At 27.2% G+C, this 26,806-nt stretch overlaps 2 protein-coding genes across 2 annotated transcripts; both read right to left on the bottom strand.

The window, feature by feature from the left end:
* Positions 1–2,300: 2,300 nt before the first annotated feature.
* LOC131640394 (glutamine synthetase nodule isozyme-like) lies at positions 2,301–4,841 on the bottom strand. Its single transcript, XM_058910792.1, has 5 exons — positions 4,728–4,841; positions 4,245–4,284; positions 3,973–4,076; positions 3,846–3,894; positions 2,301–3,432 (listed from the first exon to the last, which is right to left on the bottom strand). The coding sequence occupies exons 1-5, from the start codon at positions 4,799–4,801 to the stop codon at positions 2,629–2,631; spliced, it is 1,071 nt and encodes a 356-aa protein (XP_058766775.1). The 5' UTR covers positions 4,802–4,841; the 3' UTR covers positions 2,301–2,628.
* An 18,407-nt stretch (positions 4,842–23,248) lies between these two features.
* On the bottom strand, positions 23,249–25,750 carry LOC131640393 (glutamine synthetase nodule isozyme-like). The gene is made up of 5 exons (XM_058910791.1): positions 25,610–25,750; positions 25,133–25,172; positions 24,855–24,958; positions 24,728–24,776; positions 23,249–24,334 (listed from the first exon to the last, which is right to left on the bottom strand). Exons 1-5 carry the CDS (start codon positions 25,681–25,683, stop codon positions 23,531–23,533), a joined length of 1,071 nt encoding a protein of 356 aa, XP_058766774.1. The 5' UTR covers positions 25,684–25,750; the 3' UTR covers positions 23,249–23,530.
* Positions 25,751–26,806: the final 1,056 nt, after the last annotated feature.

The following is a 26,806-nucleotide window of genomic DNA, read 5'->3' as shown; positions in this document are numbered from 1 at the left end:
AAATAATATATAAAAATAAACAAAATTAAATATTTGTAGTCACTGAATAGAGGGAAAAAAAAGGAAGAATTAAAAGAAAATATCAAAATTTTCATATCGGATTATTCTTCTAATTCTAATATAGAAAAACTAAATTGAAACAACATGCTGTTAATTATCAATCCTCTTGCATGCAAAAGGTATAATATATACCTTTGAAATTCATAACCATCACTTAATGTCAAAATTTAAATATAGAAACCTTTTAATGGTATGAATTGTATGCGTTTGAATTTATAGTCTTATTTATTGCTAATTTTTACTAACCTTCCACTAAATCTTATTTATTTATTATTATTACTATTTAATTAATAATAGAGGTTATAAATATTATTTGAAGAGGTAGATTTATAGAAATTTATTAGTATTTATTTAAAGTATTTAATTTATTAGAGGAATATATTTGGGAGGAGGTTATAACTAAGTGGAAATACTTAAAAAAATGCATTTATATAAAATTAATTAATTGATTATTTATTTATATATTATTATTATTATTATTACTATTAATGATAATTATTATTATCTAATTAATAGGAGAGGTTACTTATATTAGTTGAAGAGGTGGATTCATAGGAAATTATTATTATTATTATTATTATTATTATTATTATTATTATTATTATTATTATTATTATTATTATTATTATTATTATTATTATTATTATTATTATATTTATTTAATTAATTGAAGAAGTGTGGGTGGATTATGATTATGATAAGAGAAAAAGGGATATGCACTGACAGTGTAAAATATTTTTACACTGTCAACCAATCACAACCATGCATCCAATTAAAACACAATTTTAATTTAAAAAAATTAATATGACATGGCAAATGTAAGGATTTTGATTGGATGTATGTGTAAAGTTTGTTTATACTGTCAGTGCACTACCTTTAAACTCTTATGATAATATATAAAGAAATAGTAAAATTTCAAAATTTTTATTTTTATAAGTGTATATTTTATAATTATTGAAGAATCAGTAATAAAGTAATGATTGTTTATTAATATTTTACTATTCGATGTTATTGTTAGAAAGATGATTTAATAAAAAAAAATTGAATATAAAAATTGTTATATAAGATGATCAATATTATTAAAAAAATAGTTGTTAGAACAATGGTTTTAATAATATTGTTAGAAAAAAATTGGTATATAAAAATTGAAAATTCTAAAATCATGCCACATAGATTAGAGTTGTGTTCTGAGTTGCTAAAATCATGCCACATAAGCATTAGGACTAGGGTTCTCTTCAAGATTGTCATCATGACAACCTTGAATTTATATTAAGTAGATACAGAAGAAAAAAAGAAGTTACATGAATAGGTAAACGTAGTATAGTACTTTTATGTGAACGTGGAGTATGATAATTTGGTAAATAAAATGACAAACAAACTATGAGAAAATTATGGGTTTGAAGAAATCATGCCTAAGGAAAACATTTACTATATATCAAAACTACTTAACCTAAAAAAAACAAGAACAAAAGATTGATCAAATGGAAAATGAAGGAAAAAATCAAACTCATTATGAAAATTATTTGAAAAAACGTTCGTAGAAAAAATTAATACATGCATATATAAATATAGAAATGAAAACGATGGCCTTCTCGTTGGTTTCAGAGAGATTAAGGTTTTGGAAAGATTAAGGTTACATAGGGAAACAGGGCTTGTGAATGAACGTACCATATGTATTCAGCGATGATCTTCTCGGTGGTTTCTGAAAGATTAAGGTTTGTTAGATCTGAGAGTAGCGACATATTCAAAATCAAAACTTAAAAAACCAGAGTTTCTCTTGTTTGGTTTCGTAGCTGTTGCTCTTTTTGTTCGATGAATTCGGCAAAAAGTTGTGTGGTTTTTATAGTGTGCTTTCACCTTCATTCAAATAAGAAAATAAGAGTGTTACCCCGTTACTTTAGATGGTTTTTTTGATACACGTTTCACATTTTTTTTCGAGTAAACATTTAAGAGTTTTCTTTAAATAAATTTTTAGTTATAACAAAATATTTGTATACGTATAATGTCTATCATAAATAATATATTTCTTTTATAAGGAAAAAAAGGCCTCCAAATAATTTCTTTCTATGATAATAGTATCAACTTTAAAGGTTAATCCAATAAAAGTGTTCACCCGCTATGGCATGTGATAGAACTTTAAGAAATAAGTTGGGTCGAGTTAGGTTTTTTGAAGTCTGATATGTTAAAAATTATAAAACCTAAGTCTGAACTGTGACACATGACATGAGTCTGACCTTTTCAAATGTCTATTTGGCTTATTAGCCAACTAAAAGCCTATTTTATTACAAGCAAGCAAGGCCTATTTTATGAGAAGCTTAATTCATATAAACTTAACATGACAAGTAGCAACATGGTAAAACAAACCACTCGTTCAAACTAGTCAAAACCACAAGGAAACAAGGCCTTCCTTAAACATCATTCGAATCAAAACAAGACTTCACACACAAATTCTAAACAAACAAACTGATATAAACAAAAGTCCACATCTTAGTACTAACAATACCATAATAATTAAGAAGAAACAACTAGATCCAAATGTGATGATGATTACTCCAAATCCAAAGCTGTTCATGGTTTCCAGAGAATGGTTGTCTCTGCAATCATGGAAGTAACAATATACGGATCCATGTTAGAAGCAGGCCTTCTGTCCTCAAAGTAACCCTTCCCTGCTTTCTCAGTGTCCCTTCCTACCCTAACAGAAGCACCACGGTTCGCAACACCCCATTTGAACGTGTTGATGTCAGCAGTTTCATGTTTTCCAGTCAAACGTCGCTCATTGCCTTCTCCATAAGCACAAATATGCTCTTTGTGTTTCTTCTCCAAGTTCGAAATCGCATTCTTAATCACTTCATATCCACCGTCTTCCCTCATCGATTTCGTGCTGTAGTTCGTGTGAGCACCAGCACCATTCCAATCACCCTTCACTGGTTTAGGATCCAAAGACAAAACAGCTCCTGCAATCTCGGTGATCCTCTCCAGAAGATATCGAGCGACCCAAATCTCATCACCTGCAGAGATTCCTAGAGCTGGACCAACTTGAAACTCCCACTGGCCAGGCATAACTTCTGCGTTAACGCCACTTATGGTAATGCCAGCATAAAGACATGCTTTGTAATGTGCGTCGACGATGTCACGCCCGAAAGCCTTGTCAGCACCGATACCACAGTAGTATGGTCCCTGAGGTCCAGGAAAACCACCACTGGGCCATCCATAAGGCCATGGAACATCTTTTTGCATCAAGGTGTATTCTTGCTCAATACCATACCATGGTTCTTCAGCAGCAACATCTGGGTGGCTAAATATCTTTTCAGCTGCATGTCTTTTGTTGCTGGCAAGGGGTTCTCCAGATGGAGCATAAGTATCACACATAACCTAAAATCACAAGTTCAACATCAACAAAAATGTTCTTTTATAGTAATGATAGTCAATATATACAACCAGGGTCGTCTTTGAAAGGGCATGCAGGCAGACCAAGGCACAAAATTTGTCCAGGTTACATCCCAGTTAAATAAGATCTCATAAAATATCTGTCACCGTTGAACTAAGATTAACATACACAAAGATATCTCAAATTTTTGGAGGCTCTATGTATATTAGAGCAATTTAACATTGACAATATATTATGAAATTCTATTTTCCTACAGTTTAACCAATGACAAATTTTCGGCCATATGCAATAGCCTGCTCGCCCTCAAAGCTGGTCTCAAACCTATATAGAGGTTCCAAAAATTTGAGATAGCATTATATACAATTACATAACATAGTGGAGAAGTAGAAACATGTACCAGGATATTGTTGCCCCTTCTGAATGGATCTTTGAAAATTGCTTGAGGACTGTTGTATAAATAAATAATATTAATAACAAAAGTTTATGAAATATGGAAAGAAAATAAGAAAAGAAAAGAAGCTTACTGTATGACCACTTCACTATCTTCTCCAGAAGCTTGACCACAGCTGGAACCGTCATAGGTCCACTTGGGAAGCTTAGAAGGATCATCTACAGGTCCAGGGAGAGTCTATATTAAAAACAATTCAAAAGTTAAAATGAATTTTAAATGTTTCCTAATTATAATTTAAAAACCATAAATGTGTCATAATGTTTAGAATAATAAAGAATAAATGTGCCATAAAGTGAAAATGATTTTGTCACTTTTTGATACATAGTTATGAAGTAAATTAATTACCCTTGCTTTACTCCTCAAGTCTATACCAGATCCACCGATCCTATAATAGTGGAAATAAAAGGGGTAAGAGTAGTTACATTTTACAAAAATACAAAAAAAAAAAAAAAAAGTTACATGAATAGGTAAAAGTAGTATAGTACTTTTATGTGAACGTGGAGTATGATAATTTGGTAAATAAAATGAGAAACAAACTATGAGAAAATTATGGGTTTGAAGAAATCATGCCTAAGGAAAACATTTATTATATATCAAAACTACTTAACCTAAAAAAAACAAGAACAAAAGATTGATCAAATGGAAAATGAAGGAAAAAATCAAACTCATTAAGAAAATTATTTGAAAAAACGTTCCTAGAAAAAATTAATACATGCATATATAAATATAAATCAATATAGAAATGAAAACCATGGCCTTCTCGTTGGTTTCAGAGAGATTAAGGTTTTGGAGAGATTAAGGTTACATAGGGAAACAGGGTTTACGTACCATATGTATTCAGCGATGATCTTCTCGGTGGTTTCTGAGAGATTAAGGTTTGTTAGATCTGAGAGTAGAGACATATTCAAAATCAAGAAAATCAGAGTTTCTCTTGTTTGGTTTCGTAGCTGTTGCTCTTTTTGTTCGACGAATTCGGCAAAAAGTTGTGTGGTTTTAATAGTGTGCTTTCACCTTCATTCAAATAAGAAAATAAGAGTGTTACCCCGTTACTTTAGATGGTTTTTTTGATATTTATAATTTATAAATAAAAATTCTTATATTAAAAAATTCTTATATTAAAAATTCATATATTAAAAAAAACATTTTATAAATATTTATAATTTATAAATAAAATTATATTAGAATTATAATTTGACTTTGTTATTAGTTGCATACACGTTTTTTTATCACTAATAAACTATATTTTGTTTATAAAAACATTTCTATTACTTAAAAATTTAATATATTTAACTACAAAATAATTTTTAAATTTTTAAATTATGATGCTAATTTAAAAAGAATAAAATTTATTAAATTTTTTTTATAAGTTAACAAAAAAATCATTTAGGCTTTAAGTATATAATATCAATTAAGAAATTAAAACGAAAATATTTTTTAAAGTTGTTCGATATGAAATAAATAAATCAATGTTAATGATTTTAAAAAAACCAACATTCGTAAAAAAAAATTAAACACAAATGTTTTTAAAAAAGAGAATGATCTAAAAAAATTAATTTAATTTTATATTTATTAAATTTTACATAATAATATTTAATGTTACATTCTTAATTATATTCATAATTATAGAAAACTTGACAAAAAATTATATTTATATTTATTAAATTTTACATAATAATATTTAATATTGCATTCTTAATTACATAAAGTTATAAATTTATGTTGTTTACTAAAAAAAACATGACAAAAAAATATAGAGGAAAGCTAAAAACATAAAAAAAAATGCAGAGAAAATCAAATTTAAACATACGCAATGATCACAAAAAATAGGATAATGTGTTATAGTAAATATATTTTAAATTATGTATTAAAATTATAGTAGTATATTAATATGTTAATAGTAAGAATATTTTAAATTATATATTATTGATCCTATAAATTTTATATATTGAGTTATTATAAAAAAGATCTTTAAACTTCAATTATTTTAAATGCACAGAAAAATGATTTAAATTAACATAATAATTTCATAAATATTTTAAATGCACAAAAAAATGGGTCATTGAAATTAATTGTATTTATAACTCACATTAATGTTTTAAACAAAAAATAAACGTTATTATTATATTTTGAGTATAAAGGTTCCTATATTATTAATTTATGATAATATTTCAAAATTCCTATTATATTATAGGATCGTTATAATTTTAGTGGTTTCTATAATTACTATTTTAATTTATATCATCATCAAAATTTTATACGGTTAACTTATTTCTTTTAGTTTGAAAATGATTTATAAAAATTTTCAAATTGACATTCCTCTAAATAAAATACTATTAAATTACTTATTTAAAATATTAAAAAAATTTCAAATTGACATTCCTTTAAATAAAATACTATAAAACTTATTTCTTCCACCTTTAATTATAAAAATAATATTATTATTTAATTTAAAAATTACTTAGTTAATAATTATATGGTCATAAATTTCAATTAACATCATTTATTTTAGTTAATAATATTAAATATGTCGGACATCTTTATTAATAATAAAAAGATTTTAGTTGAAGTATTAAATATATTTTTTATCAAATAAAATCATTATTTTGAATTATTACAAACAAAAAAATCTTTAAACTTCAAATAGAAAATGAAATAATAGACTTAGAAAAGATTTGATATTTCAATAGACTAATTGAAGTTTAAATGCACATAAACATGAATATGAAATAATAGATTTAAGAAATACTATCTTCTAATAGAAATATACAATTGAATGCTGATACAAACCATAATCAAATTTCATTTAACTTATCAGTCAAATTACACAACAAACACAATCAAAATAAGAGAAAATTGAATATAAAATCTAACATTTGTATCACAATGCAGAAGAGCACAGGAAAAGTCAGAAACAACATGAATAGTAGAAGAATGGCCTGAACATCAGAAGGATTGAGTGAAGTGATCCGACTAATTTTCAAATTTCTAAGTTTATCTTCTTCATTTATTCTTCATATACTTTTCACAGGTGTTGCTACTGTCAAATTGTGTGTGCAATATCACCAGCCCACAAGACCATGAGAAAAATTCTATAATCTATTTTAATATAAATAGAGAGTCAGTCATATTCGATAAGCACAATTTAAGATCAATCAAAATAAATAGAGATCTCATAAACCGCAATCAAACCTCTGCTTGCCGTCTCGCTTGCAATCTTACACCAGTAGCATCATACATCACTTGCCAATCATTAACAAACTCCATGTGTATTAAATCAAACACATAAAAAATAAAATATCTAGATCAAAATGTTTATAGATTTTATGGTTAGAACAAAAAAAAATCATACAATCATAGCTAGAACCAATGCAGTAGCGAAAACAGTCCACCAAATCCTTCATGAAATTCAACCGCCATAGCAACAGCAGTAACAATATCTGAATGTGAAGACGATATTCCACCATATCCCATCAATTGTTACGCAACACGTTTGCTTTCCTTATACCTACAAAAAAATCATTAATCAATATTCAATTGTGTAGGATCGTTGAATTGGGATCAGAATACAGAATCACCTGAAACTATATTTGTTAACAGAGTAAGCAAAACCCATTTTAAATTAAACTTTAAAGATGATATTTTTCACAACAAATAAGCTTTAACCTGAAATCGTATACGAAGGAAATATTAATATTTAAAAAGTATACTGACATTATTCAAGCTGCAAGATAAGTTTTAACCTGCATGATTTTCATATGCATAATTTCAAGTTACAACATATAAGCTTTAACCTGAAATCGTATACAAAAGAAATATTAATATTTAAAAAGTATACAAACATTATTCAAGTTGCAAGATAAGCTTTAACCTGCGGAATTTTAAGTTACAACAGATAAGCTTTAACTTGAAATCGTATACAAAGGAAAGTGCTCCTTTTTCAAATCCATGTAATAACTAAAAATTCTACAATGATTCAAGCTGCAAGATCAAAACAAACATTATTAAAATAAAAATATTATACTTCATCAGATCCAAACATTACATACTAAAAGAGATCACAAAGCTTACAGTTCACCAAACCCAAACCCTTAATCAAATTTCAAAAAACACATAATTTAATTTTACCAGTCACAAACCTTTCCGGCTATTGAGATTAAATCCTATATGATGTAGCCTTAATTTAATTCAATATATAGCAGAGAAAATGGATGAACTTATTAGATTTATGAAAACAGACGTGGAGATGAACAAGTACACAAATCTAAACCTGAAACAAACGTTAACCATAAATAACAAAAGAATAAAAATCAGAAATAAACCCTCAAACATAACAATAAACTAATTAGATTTATGAAAACAACCATGGAGATGAACAAATCACAGATGTAAACCTAAAACAAACATTAACCATCATCATCATTGCACTTTCACCGAATCAAGCTTCGATAGAATCACAGAACACAACAACACAAATCATCGATTCCGTGTCACCATCATCATCAAACCAACAAACAATGAATCAGAAATCGAAAAGAGGAGAAGAAGAGATTGAGACCGAGAGTTTGCCGGAGAAGAGAACTCGTATGAGTTCTTCGGCCGTCATGTTTGAAACGGACGCGAGATTGAAACAACGGAGAACTTGACCGAGAGAGAACATGGAGCGCCGCCGCTGCATGTGTTGTTTCTGAACATGATGAAATTGAAGATAGAGTGAAAGAGTTTTGAATTTGTATTGAGATACGATACCTCGAGCGTTTCACTTTCATATCAATTTATTTGCTCTTCCCCAAATATTTGTGTTTATCGTGTAACCCTTGAATGAAAAAAAATGATGTTTCAGCTTCCCAAAAAGACAAATGCATTTATTCATTTAATAAAATAATTAATTGAGTAAAAAATAAAATTATTAATTGAATTAAGAATAAGTTTCCATTAATAGAAAGTTTAGAAAAATTGAAAAAGTGTAACAAAGCACCTGGGAGTGCCATGTGTCTCACTTGCCTAATTACTCATCTAGCTTTATTATTACTAGTATATAACCCGCGCGTTGCACGGTTGTCCCATAATATATTATTATTATTGTATATAATATTTTAAACTTCAAAATTTTAGATTATTAATTTGTTTATTGAATTTTTTTAAATGATTTTATTTAAGTAATTATTATATGTTGTTTTATAAAGATATATTTGAGAAAAAGTTAAATTTTAAAAATAATATAGAGGATCACTTTATTATGCTTATAGGATTTATTTTTTCTAATGAGTTTATTCAAATATTATTTTATATATGAGTTTATTATAATATTCGAATATTATTATAGAGAGTTTTCATTGATTGATTATGTCATTAGTATAGTAAAATAGAATTATCATTTTTTTTTAGAGATACAATTTGAAATGACAAATAATCATAAATAGTGAGAAAAATATTTTAATATTTTTAATAAGTCATTAATGGTTTAATAGGAATGTAGGTTAGTGTATTACAGTTAGAAAAAAATAAGAAACAAAACTTCATAAAAATTAAAATGATAATTAAATATTTGTCAATGTGTACTAATTATAGTGTAAGAATCTTGAATGTTAGAAATAGTTTGTTATAAACGAATAGAATTTGTTTATAAAGAATAACAATATCAACCATTCGATGTTGTTATACCACAAAAATGTTTTGAAATTAAGATTAAGGAAATTATTCCAAAGAAAAATGATAAGTGGAAGAAGTCATAATCTATTTGGTATGGTTATATTCGAAAGAAATAATGAGTGGAAGACGAAAAACAAAAATAATAATCTAATCGGTATGGTTATATATGGACGAAATCATATGTATTATTGTTATAGAAATTTGCTTATCCAAATGATTGTAAAAGTCGTATATTTTAATATTGATTAAAAGATTGTTATTCATAGAAGTCTACAAACTTTTAAATGGGAAGGCTGATAAGTTTATGTGCATATTTATTATAAGAATACTAAACAACATATATTTATATTCTAAAGAAAACATAAGTGTGAAGAAGGAGAAAGGAAATTAAATTAAAAAAATTAAAAATCAATACAAAAAATAAAAACATCTTAACATATGCATATTTATTATTGTGTCGATTAGACTCTCATTCAAATTATAAAACCTGCAAAATAATAATTAGAAATTATATTAACATAAGCGTATATATTATTGTTTCTAGGATTTAAATAAAAAAAACGAAGGAAATTAAATTTAAAAAAATAAAAAATCAATATAAAAAATAAAAACATCTTAACATAAACATATATATTTGTTTCTAGAATTTAGATTCTCTAGATGATTGCAAGAGACGTATATTTCAAAATTGATGCTAAGATTTTTGTTTGTAGGAGCTTGTGCCGATTAGACTCTCATTCAAATTGTAAAACCTGCAAAATTATAATTATAAATTATATTATAAAATATGAATATGAGTATAAATTAATTTAAAAATGATCAAAATAATATATATAAAATAAATATAAATATGATCAAAATGATAAAAATAAAATTTATTCGGAAAAACATGGACATGAAATAGATTTGAATAGATGTAAAAAGATGAAACCTTCCAAGAGATTTTGGATTAGAATATTAGATAAAGATAAAAAATCAATTCATTTTTTGAATCGGCGTAGAATAGTAGATGATACTGCAAGAGATATATATTGGATGTTTTGTCAGGTTTTGCATGAATTCTAAAATATACGTGTGAGGAAGAAATTGATAAGAGTTTATCTATTTAAGGTAAAAAATAGGACAAATTTATCGGTTTCAATATAATAAAATGATATTATTATTGGCCGTTTCATAAAACTATTCATTTTATAAATATTAATTTTTGCAATAATTATAAAAGTTGTAACTGATTTTTGTTCCAAAAATAAATTGTAATTAAAATACAATGATGACAACATTAAGAACTAAAAAGAAAAAAAATTATATAAGTTAGTAATTATTATTGAAATTCATTTTTCAATAAAATAAATCGAGTAAAAATATAATGATTTGTTAATTTATATAAATTTTGAATTACTACATTTTTCTAAAAATGTCTAAAACGGTTATTAAAAACTTTATTGATATTAACCAAAAAAAATATTATTTCTAGATTTTAAAAATAATATCAGATCAAAATATAACTTTAAACATTTTTTTATCACTTTAAAATTCAATATCTCTAATTTATTTACTAATAAAAGTTATATTTAAATACAATAATTAAAAAAATATATATCATATTAAAAAGTATTAAAATAAAATATACAATAATTAAAAAAATATTTTTATATCATATTAAAAAGTATTAAAATAAAATGTTAATAAATTTTAAACTATTGTACCAGTTAATCTTTAGTTTTTTTAAATTATTATTTTTATAATATTTTTTCTACTTCAATTCTTTAACATATATATATTTTTATCATATTATATTAAAATGATTTGTTCATTTATTCCTCATAAATTTTTAATAATTAAAATGATTTGTTACTTTATATAAATTCTAAATTACTACATTTTTCTTAAAATTCGATATCTCTAATTTATTTACTAATAAAACTTATATTTAAATACAATAATTAAAAATATTTTTATATCATATTAAAAAGTATTAAAATAAAATGTTAATAAATTTTAAACTATTATACCAGTTAATCTTTAGTGTTTTTTTTAAATTATTACTTTTATAACATTTCTTCTACTTAAATTTTTTAATATATATATATATATATATATATATTTATTTATTTATTTATTTATTTATTCCACATAAATTTCTAATAATTAAAATGATTTTTTACTTTATATAAATTCTAAATTACTACATTTTTCTAAAAATATGTGTAAAATAGTTATTAAAAACTTTATTGATATTAACCAAAAATAAATTATTTTTAGATTTTGTAAATAATATTAGATCAAAATATACCTTTTAAAGTTCTTTTTATTTTTTTATTTTATCACTTCAAAATTCGAATTCTCAAATTTATTTATTAATAAAATTTATATTTAGATAGAATATTTAAAAAATATTTTTATATTATATTAGAAAGTATTAAAATAAAATGTTGATAAATTTTAAACTATTATATCAGTTAATCTTTATTTATGTTTTTAAATTATTATTATTATTCTTATAATATTTTTGCTACTTCAATTATTTAACATATATATTTTTGTTATATTGTTAAATAATTGTTTTATTTATTCCTCATATATTTTACTAATTGTTTTATTAAAATGATTTGTTCATTTATTCCTCATAAATTTTTAATAATTAAAATGATTTGTTACTTTATATAAATTCTAAATTACTACATTTTTCTTAAAATTCGATATCTCTAATTTATTTACTAATAAAACTTATATTTAAATACAATAATTAAAAATATTTTTATATCATATTAAAAAGTATTAAAATAAAATGTTAATAAATTTTAAACTATTATACCAGTTAATCTTTAGTGTTTTTTTTAAATTATTACTTTTATAACATTTCTTCTACTTAAATTTTTTAATATATATATATATATATATATATATATATATATATATATATATATATATATATTTATTTATTTATTTATTTATTCCACATAAATTTCTAATAATTAAAATGATTTTTTACTTTATATAAATTCTAAATTACTACATTTTTCTAAAAATATGTGTAAAATAGTTATTAAAAACTTTATTGATATTAACCAAAAATAAATTATTTTTAGATTTTGTAAATAATATTAGATCAAAATATACCTTTTAAAGTTCTTTTTATTTTTTTATTTTATCACTTCAAAATTCGAATTCTCAAATTTATTTATTAATAAAATTTATATTTAGATAGAATATTTAAAAAATATTTTTATATTATATTAGAAAGTATTAAAATAAAATGTTGATAAATTTTAAACTATTATATCAGTTAATCTTTATTTATGTTTTTAAATTATTATTATTATTCTTATAATATTTTTGCTACTTCAATTATTTAACATATATATTTTTGTTATATTGTTAAATAATTGTTTTATTTATTCCTCATATATTTTTAATAATTACTAATATAGTGTTAAATATTATAGTTGGGTGCATAATAGAATAAATAAACTAATTTTTATAAATAATAGTATTTTTAATTGTTGTAGTTAAATTTTGTACTATATTATATCATATCATTATAATAATAATAATAATTTTATTATTAGATGAATATTATATTATAATTTATTATTTATATTATTATTATTAATAGTGGTGGCTGAATATTATATTATTATTATTTAAGTTTTAAGTGTAATTATTATTATTTTTATTATGTTTATTATTATTATAGTTATTATTATTATAGTTATTATTATTATAGTTATTATTATTATTATTATTATTTATTTTTAACGTAGGGACAAATGAGTAAATAACACATTAGATGTAGGGTTAAATTAGTAAATAACACATTAGGGTTTTTGCTAAGATTGGCTATCATGATGACACGTGGCTAGGGTTGCCATCATGACAACCTTCCATTTATATATATTAAGATAAATGATTTTTAGTTATAACAAAATATTTGTATACGTATAATGTCTATCATAAATAATATATTTCTTTTATAAGGAAAAAAAGGCCTCCAAATAATTTCTTTCTATGATAATAGTATCAACTTTAAAGCTTAATCCAATAAAAGTGTTCACCTGCTATGGTATGTGATATAACTTTAAGAAATAGGTTGGGTCGAGTTAGGTTTTTTGAAGTATGATATGATAAAAATTATAAAGTCTAAGTTTGAACTGTGACACATGGCATTAGTCTGACCTTTTTGAATGTTTGTTTGGCTTATTAGCCTACCTAAAAGCCTATTTTATTTTTATTTTTTTTGGAAGCAAAATACTTTATTGATCCAAAAATAAGTAGGGTACAAAGCGATCCAAAGGATACAACAATCTAGGAAGACAAATGCCTAAGGAAAAAAATCTACATAACCATAACAGAAGCTATGTGAGATTTTAAATCCGTACAAACCCTGCCTCTGTACACAATTTTGTCTATGATCCCATGTACAATTTGATTGTAATCACTCGTGTTTCCAAAAACAAATCTATTTTTATGGTACCAAATGCCATAGACACATTCAGTAATGGACAATTTGAAAAGTTTAGCCCGCCAGCCTTTGCCCTTTCCCATGTTCATGATCCAAGCCATATCATCGTCCCACTTCTTTGGGGTGTGTATAATTTGTAACCACTGAAGCACAGCTAGCCAAATTTTCTTGAATTCTTCACACTCAAAGAACACATGATTATCCGTTTCTTCCATACCACAAAAGCTGCAACTATTTGTGTTGATGAATCCAAGATGACAAAGCCTACTTTTAGTAGCTAACCTTCGATGGCAGAGCAACCAAATGATCATTACTGCACACGGTCTAGCTGGATTTTGAAAACAAAGCTTGCTCCATTGAATGTTAGGACTGTTATTAAAGGATTGATACATTGCTCCACATATAAACGTACCCTTCAGACACATCTCATCCCACACAGTTTGATAAACTTGGACTAATTCTCTTACACTCAGAATTTCCTTCATGATCCATGTGCTAGTAGTTTTGGTACACACCTAAAAAATATTCAGGTTCTTCATATAGTAGGAATACACACACTTAACCCACAAACTATCCGGCTTATTACAGATATTCCAAAGAAGCTTCATCATTGTGAATTTGTTCCATAAACTCAAGTTAATCACACCCAGACCACCCTGTTTCAGAGGCTTATAAATAGTTTTCCAAGCAATTAAACTCTTGCGATTGATACGATCTTTGCCTGTCCAGAGGAAATACCTACAGATAGCATCAATTTCGCAAACAACAGCTTTTGGAAGAGGGAAACACATCATCCAATAATTGACAAGAGCAAATGAAATACTCTTGATTAATTGCAGCCTTCCAGCATATGTCAAAAGTTTAGAAGTCCAGATACGAGTCCTATGAACTATTTTATCAATCAGGGCCATATAGTGATGACTAGAGAGCTTCTTACATGTGATAGGGACCCCTAGATAATTGAAAGGCAGAGATCCTTCCTAAAAACCAGAGAACCTGAGAAAAATGTCTTTTATCTCATGAGAAACAGCTCCAAAATACATTTTGCTTTTGCTCTTATTAATCTTCATACATGTGGAATTCAGAAAATTGTAAAAGGCTGTCAATAACAATTCTACATATATGGAATCACCTCTAGCCAACAGTAGCACATCATTTACAAACATTAAATTAGTAAGTTGCAGTATTTCACATTTGGCATGGTGGTTAAAATTAGGATCTAATTGCATCTAGGGGAAATAAGATCCCCTTGCCTAATTCCATAAGGATTGCAAAAAGGTAAGGGGAAATGGGATCCCCTTGGCTAATTCCTCTCTTTGAAATGAGTATCTTGGACATGACTCCATTTATGTTGAATCTGTAAGAAACATTAGTAAGACTCTGCATTATCCAGTTATGAAATTTTGGAGGAATACCGAGTTCTTTGCAAGATGATCTCCAAGGCCTGCCAATTGATCATATCATAGGCTTTTTGTAAGTCAACCTGAAACATACACCTAGGGGGCCCTGTTTATAGTTATATCCTTTTAGAAGCTCATAAGCCAAGAGAATGTGACTGTGAATTTGCTGGCCAGGTATGAAGGCTGCTTTATTAAGACTAATAATACTCCGTGACTTGGCTGAATCTAGCTGTCAAAATCCATAAAATGATTTTGTAGAATGTAGAACAAACAGAAATAGTCATGATGTCCCTGATGTATTTGGAAGTGGTACTTTTGGGTATAAGAGATACCAAAGAGCAATTGAAGGCTTTGTACATTTTTCCTTTATCAAAAGCCTGTTTTATTTGAACATTTATAAATACAAAATTCAGTTAATGTTTAAACAGACTAACAAATTAAAATAGCAATGAGACTAAATGCTTATTTGCATTTACTTATTCAAATTTACCTATTAACATAAGTTTTGCAATACTATTTGTTTAAAAGAACTTATTAAAACAACTAATGACATTGTTCATAATTTTTTCAGTTTATTTTAAGTTCTTTAAGATTACTAAAATTTATTTTTGTATTTTATTTCAAAGTACAAATAAAATTTAATAATAATTGATCGTACATGATCAGAGTGGATCGTCGATGGCCTTCAACAACTGGTCTTTGAGTGAATGAGGGGTGCACCTGAAAGGTACTCCGATGTCAAAGTGAGAAGGATAGCAAGGGAGTGCAAGTACTGAGATTAGGTAAGAACGAATGAACTATCTTACCTTCTAGTGAAAGAATGTATTTATAGTCCCAAGAGCTGGTCCAAGATTTCCCATTTTGGGTTGGATTGTTGGAGGCCTAAAACAAAGGAAACTGCCAGGATGCCACATGGTAAGGCAGCAAGTGACTCATATCCTGGTTGAACTGACCGTAGGATTCAGAGGTGGTGACAAAAATTTCCGCTAGTGGGTGACCACGTGCTCTTCGTGGAGCACGTGGGGCTGAAGCTCCAACGGTCACCAAGGGAAGCAAGCGCGTTTGGGCTTGGACATTGGATTGGACCTGTCTGTCCTTGGACCTGCTCGGCCCTGCCCAGAACAATAATAATAATAAATTTATCTTTATTTGCTTAAATAGGTCGGCCTAATAGGCTTAAAAGACTTTTTTTTATGACACGTGGCCTAGCCTTCTTAAATAAATAGCCTTATAAAAAAGTCTAGACATTTTCTATTTAAAAAAAGCCTAACCTGATCTGAGTCTGTGTAGACTAGGCCGTAGGCCCCTGTTAGTCAGCCTGACCTATTTCCACCCCTAATCATGAGTTTAACTTTGGTGTTAAAAATTTGTTTTATTATTGATTTTTATATATATAAAAAATCTATCCTATTTATAGATAAAAATCATTTACTTATTAATTTGATACAAATTCATTTTTAAAACTAATAGATAATATGATTTATTTGTTTTTTTTAATTGTTGATTTATAAGTATAAACACATATTTCTACACAATAAAAAAATTTATTATATATAAAATAAGAATGTGTGCAATAACCTTAATCCCGTGGGATTCCCGCCCATTATAAATAATAATGTGGGATTCCCGCCCATTAGGATGTCCAATATCTAAAAATACTAGTACTTTTACCTGTGCGATGCACATGACTGATTAGGAAAAAGTTAGGAGGGAAATTTATTAAGGATTAGGAGGGAAACTTGTATTTTGTTTTAATATATTAAGGATTAATAAAATTCATGTAATTAGAATAAGGGAAAAAAGGTAATGCACTGACAGTGTAAAGTATTTTTACACTGTCAACCAATGAGAGACATGCATCAAAATAAAGTTCATTTTTAATTTTAAAAAGGCTTAAAAATATCGTAGTAATTGTGCAAAAAAAATCACAATATGGTAAACTAAATTATCGTATACACAAGGATTGTATTAAACTCATACAAGGACAATGTGATTGTACTTATGAATTCAGTGCAACAAGTGTGTAATGCTAAAGGGGAGTGGGCAGAGCATGGTTGATTGGTTTTCATAGTTGTCCTTAATCTACAACTCTAAATAATGGCTAATAAATCTATTTATAAAAGTGATTAAGTTTCACTTTTGAATCATTTACGTATAAATGTGAAAAATCTCATTATTAAACCTATAATGACTCTATTTTATTTATGACATTTTATTAAACACGAAATTACAACATTGTAACCCCAATATACTAGGAGTATACAATCGCAAGGCAATCCGCTTCATTTGAAACAACTCACATAGACTAGGAGTCTCCAACCACAACGACGAAGGGTTTTTGGCACGTAAATAAGAAGATTGGTTTACAAAACATATAATTACAACTTTGCAACTTCCATTTACTAGAAGTATCCCATTGCAAGGTGACCCGCTTCATTCGAAACAACCCCTCATATACTTGGAGTATATAGGTCAAAATGGGTTAGCTCATATGGGTCAGTCCGTCAACCCAATAAAATATAAGGTTTGGACCTTACAATTAGCGTCTGAATTTTGTATAGAATTTTTAAACCTGGTCCTAAAAAACATGCTTCCCATTACGGGTAACCCGTATGGCACACATGACTAAATTTTCTAAAAATATTTTAATATTATGTTGTTTCACTAAAAAACAATATATTGGGTTACATCACTTCACTAAGTTTGATCTCTTCTATTCTATTCAATATTTCCATGTTTAAATATTATACATTAATATAATCAAAGTAATATTTAATTATTTGACTTTTCACCTAACAATAAGTTTTTGTATTTTATTAGTTTGTATTATGTAATATATTTGTGTAGTACTTAAACAATTTCAAATTTGTATTGTATTTAAAAATATGTTATGGTATTTATTTTACAATACGACAATACTTAAAAAGCTTAATACCATATTTTATCACTCATCTATAAGAGTATAATTTTAGAATTGAAATACGTATGATGTTGATAAGTGAATTTAGTTCTAGTTGGTAGCTATATTTAAGAATTTGGGATATAGAGAAGTAAAATTTATATGGTACAAGGACCCAATATTTGGGATGCATATTTTGGCTGATGATAAATGTGCACAAGATATTGCAGATTTATGTAAGGTGCACTTGAGTGTTTATGTTTATGTACAACATCCATTGTCTCAATTCGAGTTTTAGGATGGTCAATTGGTCATATAGAGGAAATAGATATAAACCCCAAGAATATTGTTAATCTTGATAAGTAGGATTTAATTTCTAAATTGTATAAAAACTTATTGAAAGACAATGAAACAAATGTGCATGAAGATAGAGTCCATAATGATGAGGTGCAAAATGGTAAACTGAATGTTGGCGGAGTGGATAATTATGAGGTTAATGTAGGTATGATAAATAAGGGTGGGATGGTTGGTTCTGAAAGTAAGGATGATAATGATGATATGAGTTTTAATTATGACACTGCATTTGATAAAACATTTGAAACCTACAATGATAATAGTAATTTTATTAAAGAGGAAAGGGGTAATCTGTTAGAATTGGATCATGGTCCACAGGGTACTAACAAAAAATGGAAGCATAAAGGGGGGATTAATGTGAAAATGACAGCAAGAAGTTGGAAAATAGGTGTGAAACTAATGAGAATAGTAAAAAAAAAGAGGAAGAAGCATTAGTTTTCTAGTTGCAGAAAGACGTGGCAAATTATAAATGGGAGTTAGGGACTTATTTTACTTCCAAGTGTGATTTTAAGGAAGCTATACCAATGTATATTTTCCAATTAAATATGAACCTTAAATTCATTAAAATTGAAAAGCAAAATATTAGAGTTAGATGTAAAAAGGGATGTGAGTGGAAAACCTATTGTACCAAGTTGCCAAAGGAGGACTTATAAGGAAAGTAGTAGACATTCATAGTTGTATTAAAGATTATAATATTAAGATGATAACTACAAAGTGGTTGAGTAAGAGGATTCAAAATTATTTAAAAGATAATCTTAAAATGAAGATCAAGGATATCAAGAAAAAGGCTCAAATAATTTAGGGATAAAAGAGACAAAGGAAGTTAGTGAAAGATGTGCAACGAGATATATGGTAGATGGTTCATCCTAGAAAAATAATATAAAATTTATGATTACGTCCATGAAGTCCTATGAATAAATCTTGGGTAACCATTCAAGTTAAATGTTCAACCTACACCAAAAGAAGAAACTGATAAAATGCCGCAATTGAAAATATTATACATATGTTAAGAAGCATGTAAGGATAGTTTCAAGCTTTGCAGGCCCGTGATTGGTCTTGGTGGGTACTTTTTAAAGGGTCTTTGTGGAGGATGAAAATTAGCAGCTATAGGGAGAGATCCTGATGACCAAATCTTGCAAATAGCTTTTGTTGTTGTTGAGGGGAAAACAAAGGATATATGAACACGGTTTTTGAAGCTTTTGATTGATGATTTTAAGGGTGGGACTCAATGTTATACCTGCACTTTCATATCTAATCAACAAAAGGTAACTTCAACTAATGATCTTGTTTTTAGTTAATTCCACTTTAATCTTGTATTTATGTTAATTTCACTTTAATATTTTGTTTATCTTGTATTTAAGTTAATCTTATATCGTAGGGTATATTACCTACTATAGATGAGTTTCGACCAAGTTCCGAACAAATATTTTGGATTCTTCACTTGTACAACAACATTATGAAAAAGTATACATGAAATAAGTTGAAGGAGATTATTTGAAAGACAACAAAATTAACTTACCCACGGGCTTGGAAAAGGGAAATTAAGGGAATGAAAGTTACTAATGAGAAAGCTTTTACTAATGAGATTATTTTGATTATAGAGTATTTTTCAAATAATTTTATTTGAATAATCATTATATGTAGTATAAATATATATTTGAGAAAAAGTTGAATTTTAAGAATAATATAAACATAAATTAATAATTTTAATGCAATTTATTTTTCTGAGCTAGCATAAAAATATAAACATAAAAGTATATTAAAAACAAAAATAAATATATTAAATAAATGTATGGAGTGTATAAAGAGAAAAGAGAATTTTAAAGTATATATATATATATATATATATATATATATATATATATATATATATATATATATATATATATATATATATATATATATATATATATATATATATATATATATATATATATATATATATATTATTGTTCTTCTGACCCATAAACTAATCTACTATGAGGTGTTGGGGCGTTGTAGATTCAAAAATAAAATATAACTTGAAAAAGCTTGAAAAAAAATATAAGACATAACAAATTCCAAAATAAAATACAGACCTAAAAAAATACGAAATAAAATTTTATAAAATACATACCATTTATTCTTATGACCTAGCATGGGAAAAAAATATATACAATTTATATAAATTAAATTAAATATTTTAAATCAACGTATAGATTTAAAAAAGAGGAAATTAAAATAAATTCTAAAAATAATATATAAATATAAATAATATATAAAAATAAACAAAATTAAATATTTGTAGTCACTGAATAGAGGGAAAAAAAAGGGAGAATTAAAAGAAAATATCAAAATTTTCATATCGGATTATTCTTCTAATTCTAATATAGAAAAACTAAATTGAAACAACATGCTGTTAATTATCAATCCTCTTGCATGCAAAAGGTATACTATATACCTTTGAAATTCATAACCATCACTTAATGTCAAAATTTAAATATAGAAACCTTTTAATGGTATGAATTGTATGCGTTTGAATTTATAGTCTTATTTATTGCTAATTTTTACTAACCTTCCACTAAATCTTATTTATTTATTATTATTACTATTTAATTAATAATAGAGGTTATAAATATTATTTGAAGAGGTAGATTTATAGAAATTTATTAGTATTTATTTAAAGTATTTAATTTAATAGAGGAATATATTTGGGAGGAGGTTATAACTAAGTGGAAATACTTAAAAAAATGCATTTATATAAAATTAATTAATTGATTATTTATTTATTTATTATTATTATTATTATTATTATTATTACTATTAATGATAATTATTATTATCTAATTAATAGGAGAGGTTACTTATATTAGTTGAAGAGGTGGATTCATAGGAACTTATTATTATTATTATTATTATTATTATTATTATTATTATTATTATTATTATTATTATTATTATTATTATTATTATTATATTATTTAATTAATTGAAGAAGTGTGGGTGGATTATGATTATGATAAGAGAAAAAGGGATATGCACTGACAGTGTAAAATATTTTTACACTGTCAACCAATCACAACCATGCATCCAATTAAAACACAATTTTAATTTAAAAAAATTAATATGACATGGCAAATGTAAGGATTTTGATTGGATGTATGTGTAAAGTTTGTTTATACTGTCAGTGCACTACCTTTAAACTCTTATGATAATATATAAAGAAATAGTAAAATTTCAAAAATTTTATTTTTATAAGTGTATATTTTATAATTATTGAAGAATCAGTAATAAAGTAATGATTGTTTATTAATATTTTACTATTCGATGTTATTGTTAGAAAGATGATTTAATAAAAAAAATTGAACATAAAAATTGTTATATAAGATGATCAATATTATTAAAAAAATAGTTGTTAGAACAATGGTTTTAATAATATTGTTAGAAAAAAATTGGTATATAAAAATTGAAAATTCTAAAATCATGCCACATAGATTAGAGTTGTGTTCTGAGTTGCTAAAATCATGCCACATAAGCATTAGGACTAGGGTTCTCTTCAAGATTGTCATCATGACAACCTTGAATTTATATTAAGTAGATACAGAAGAAAAAAAAGAAGTTACATGAATAGGTAAACGTAGTATAGTACTTTTATGTGAACGTGAAGTATGATAATTTGGTAAATAAAATGAGAAACAAACTATGAGAAAATTATGGGTTTGAAGAAATCATGCCTAAGGAAAACATTTACTATATATCAAAACTACTTAACCTAAAAAAAACAAGAACAAAAGATTGATCAAATGGAAAATCAAGGAAAAAATCAAACTCATTATGAAAATTATTTGAAAAAACGTTCGTAGAAAAAATTAATATGCATATATAAATATAGAAATGAAAACGATGGCCTTCTCGTTGGTTTTAGAGAGATTAAGGTTTTGGAAAGATTAAGGTTACATAGGGAAACAGGGCTTGTGAATGAACGTAGCATATGTATTCAGCGATGATCTTCTCGGTGGTTTCTGAGAGATTAAGGTTTGTTAGATCTGAGAGTAGCGACATATTCAAAATCAAAACTTAAAAAACCAGAGTTTCTCTTGTTTGGTTTCGTAGCTGTTGCTCTTTTTGTTCGATGAATTCGGCAAAAAGTTGTGTGGTTTTTATAGTGTGCTTTCACCTTCATTCAAATAAAAAAATAAGAGTGTTACCCCGTTACTTTAGATGGTTTTTTTGATACACGTTTCACATTTTTTTTCGGGTAAACATTTAAGAGTTTTCTTTAAATAAATTTTTAGTTATAACAAAATATTTGTATACGTATAATGTCTATCATAAATAATATATTTCTTTTATAAGGAAAAAAAGGCCTCCAAATAATTTCTTTCTATGATAATAGTATCAACTTTAAAGGTTAATCCAATAAAAGTGTTCACCCGCTATGGCATGTGATAGAACTTTAAGAAATAAGTTGGGTCGAGTTAGGTTTTTTGAAGTCTGATATGTTAAAAATTATAAAACCTAAGTCTGAACTGTGACACATGACATGAGTCTGACCTTTTCAAATGTCTATTTGGCTTATTAGCCAACTAAAAGCCTATTTTATTACAAGCAAGCAAGGCCTATTTTATGAGAAGCTTAATTCATATAAACTTAACATGACAAGTAGCAACATGGTAAAACAAACCACTCGTTCAAACTAGTCAAAACCACAAGGAAACAAGGCCTTCCTTAAACATCATTCGAATCAAAACAAGACTTCACACACAAATTCTAAACAAACAAACTGATATAAACAAAAGTCCACATCTTAGTACTAACAATACCATAATAATTAAGAAGAAACAACTAGATCCAAATGTGATGATGATTACTCCAAATCCAAAGCTGTTCATGGTTTCCAGAGAATGGTTGTCTCTGCAATCATGGAAGTAACAATATACGGATCCATGTTAGAAGCAGGCCTTCTGTCCTCAAAGTAACCCTTCCCTGCTTTCTCAGTGTCCCTTCCTACCCTAACAGAAGCACCACGGTTCGCAACACCCCATTTGAACGTGTTGATGTCAGCAGTTTCATGTTTTCCAGTCAAACGTCGCTCATTGCCTTCTCCATAAGCACAAATATGCTCTTTGTGTTTCTTCTCCAAGTTCGAAATCGCATTCTTAATCACTTCATATCCACCGTCTTCCCTCATCGATTTCGTGCTGTAGTTCGTGTGAGCACCAGCACCATTCCAATCACCCTTCACTGGTTTAGGATCCAAGGACAAAACAGCTCCTGCAATCTCGGTGATCCTCTCCAGAAGATAACGAGCAACCCAAATCTCATCACCGGCAGAGATTCCAAGAGCTGGACCAACTTGAAACTCCCACTGGCCAGGCATAACTTCTGCGTTAACGCCACTTATGGTAATGCCAGCATAAAGACATGCTTTGTAATGTGCGTCAACTATGTCACGCCCGAAAGCCTTGTCAGCACCGATACCACAATAATATGGTCCCTGAGGTCCAGGAAAACCACCACTGGGCCATCCATAAGGCCATGGAACATCCTTTTGCATCAAGGTGTATTCTTGCTCAATACCATACCATGGTTCTTCAGCAGCAACATCTGGGTGGCTGAATATCTTTTCAGCTGCATGTCTTTTGTTGCTGGCAAGGGGTTCTCCAGATGGGGCATAAGTATCACACATAACCTAAAATCACAAGTTCAATTTCAAAAAAAATGTTCTTTTATAGTAATGTTAGTGAACATATACAATGAGGGCCGTCTTTGAACGGGCGTGCAGGAAGACCAAGGCACAAAATTTGTCACGGTTAAATCCTAATTCAATAGAGTTTCATAAAATATTTGTCACGGTTGAACTACGACTAATATAGAGAAAGGCGTCTCAAAATTTTAGAGGCTCTATGTAAGTTAGCGCAATTTAACCATAGCAAAATAAGTCGTATTTGATCACGATTTAACATCGACAATATCTTATGAAATTCTATTTTGCCACGATTTGAACGATAGCCCTAAAAGCTGGCCCAAAACCGACGACATTGTATACAATTACATAACATAGTAGAGAGGAAGAAACATGTACCAGGATATTGTTACCCCTCCTGAATGGATCTTTGAAAATTGCTTGAGGACTGTTGTATAAATAAATAATATTAATAACAAAAGTTTATGAAAAATGGAAAGAAAATAAGAAAAGAAAAGAAGCTTACTGTATGACCACTTCACTATCTTCTCCAGAAGCTTGACCACAGCTGGAACCATCATAGGTCCACTTGGGAAGCTTAGAAGGGTCATCAACAGGTCCAGGTAGAGTCTATATTCAAAACAATTCAAAGGTTAAAATGAATTTTAAATGTTTCCTAATTATAATTTAAAAACCATAAATGTGTCATAATGTTTAGAATAATAAAGAATAAATGTGCCATAAAGTGAAAATGATTTTGTCACTTTTTGTTGCATAGTTATGAATATGAAGTAAATTAATTACCCTTGCTTTACTCCTCAAGTCTATACCAGATCCTCCGATCCTATAATAGTGGAAAGAAAAGGGGTAAGAGTGGTTACATTTTACAAAAATACGGAAAAAAAAGAAGAAGAAGTTACATGCATAGGTAAACATAGTATTTTTTTATGTGAACGTGGAGTATGATAATTTGGTAAACAAAATGAGAAACTAACTGAGAAAATTATGGGTTTGAAGAAATCATGCCTAAGGAAAACATTTACTATATATCAAAACTACTTAACCTAAAAAAACAAGAACAAAAACAAGAACAAAAGATTGATCAAATGGAAAATGAAGGAAAAAAATCAAACTCATTATGAAACTTATTTGAAAAAACGTTCCTACAAAAAGTAAATACATGCAAACATAAATAAATATAGAAATAAAAACGATGGCCTTCTCGTTGGTTTCGGAGAGATTAAGGTTTCGGAGGAAAACATAGTTTGTGAACGAACGTACCATATGTATTCAGCGATGATCTTCTCGGTGGTTTCTGAGAGATTAAGGTTTGTTAGATCTGAGAGTAGCGACATATTCAAAATCAAAACTTAGAAAACCAGAGTTTCTCTTGTTTGGTTTCGTAGCTGTTGCTCTTTTTGTTCTACGGATTCGGCAAAAAGTTGTGTGGTTTTTATAGTGTGCTTTCACCTTCATTCAAATGAGAAAATAAGAGTGTTGCCCCGTTACTTTAGATGGTTTTTTTGATATACGTTTCACATTTTTTTTCGGGTAAACATTTAAGAGTTTTCTTTAAATAAATTTTTAGTTATAACAAAATATTGTATGTATACGTATAATGTCTATCATAAATAATATATTTCCTTTATAAGGAAAAAAAGGCCTCCAAATAATTTCTTTCTATGATACTAGTATCAACTTTAAAGGTTAATCCAATAAAAGTGTTCACCCGCTATGGTATGTGTTGCTATGGTATGCGTTAGAACTAGGGGTAAGCGGATTAGAAAAATCTAATTGAACTGAGAATCCAAACCAAACCAAACTGAAATAAAACCATTTTGGTTTAATACTAAAATCGAATCAAACCAATGAAAACCGATATTGTTTGGTTCGGTTCTCGGTTTTAATTTTTATGAACCGCCAAATCGATGAATCGAACCAATAGAAATAATGACGCTCTAAATATTTTATTCTTAAGCTCAAATTTTTTATTGGTACAACTATTATCCATCTTTGTTTACACTTCCTTTCAGCAAAAACACGTAGCTAGAACCAAACTCTAAAACATAGAAAGTAGAAGCCATAAGTCACAAAAAACATGCTTTCACTTAACTGCTGCTCTGGCTGCCCGCAACCATTGTTCCTCTCACTACCATCATTTTGATATGTTATGGTCGTCTTCTTCGTGTTCAAATTCTATTCATTAATTTTCAACTTTTTTTACCTTTTTTGTTTCTTCTTCTTCAATTAAATTCCTTCTAGTCTTGTTACAAAATAATTTTAATGCGTGTTAGAGGTGTGAAACATGTTAATTGATGTGTATTTTGTTGTGTTCTATTTTTTAAGCTTTGAAATCTCTTTCCAAGATTCTGATGTCAAGTGTTAACTTTTATATTTGATAGTGAACTTATTTCATGACGCAATAGAAATCATGTAACTCTTTCATATGGATTAAGAGCAACTTCTAATTTGTTTGAA

This window comes from Vicia villosa, unplaced genomic scaffold (assembly GCF_029867415.1).
Source record: "Vicia villosa cultivar HV-30 ecotype Madison, WI unplaced genomic scaffold, Vvil1.0 ctg.003093F_1_1, whole genome shotgun sequence".
NCBI classification, from domain to species: Eukaryota; Viridiplantae; Streptophyta; class Magnoliopsida; order Fabales; family Fabaceae; genus Vicia; species Vicia villosa.
The sequence above is the reverse complement of the archived record's forward strand: the minus strand, read 5'-3'. Positions and strand labels throughout refer to the sequence as shown.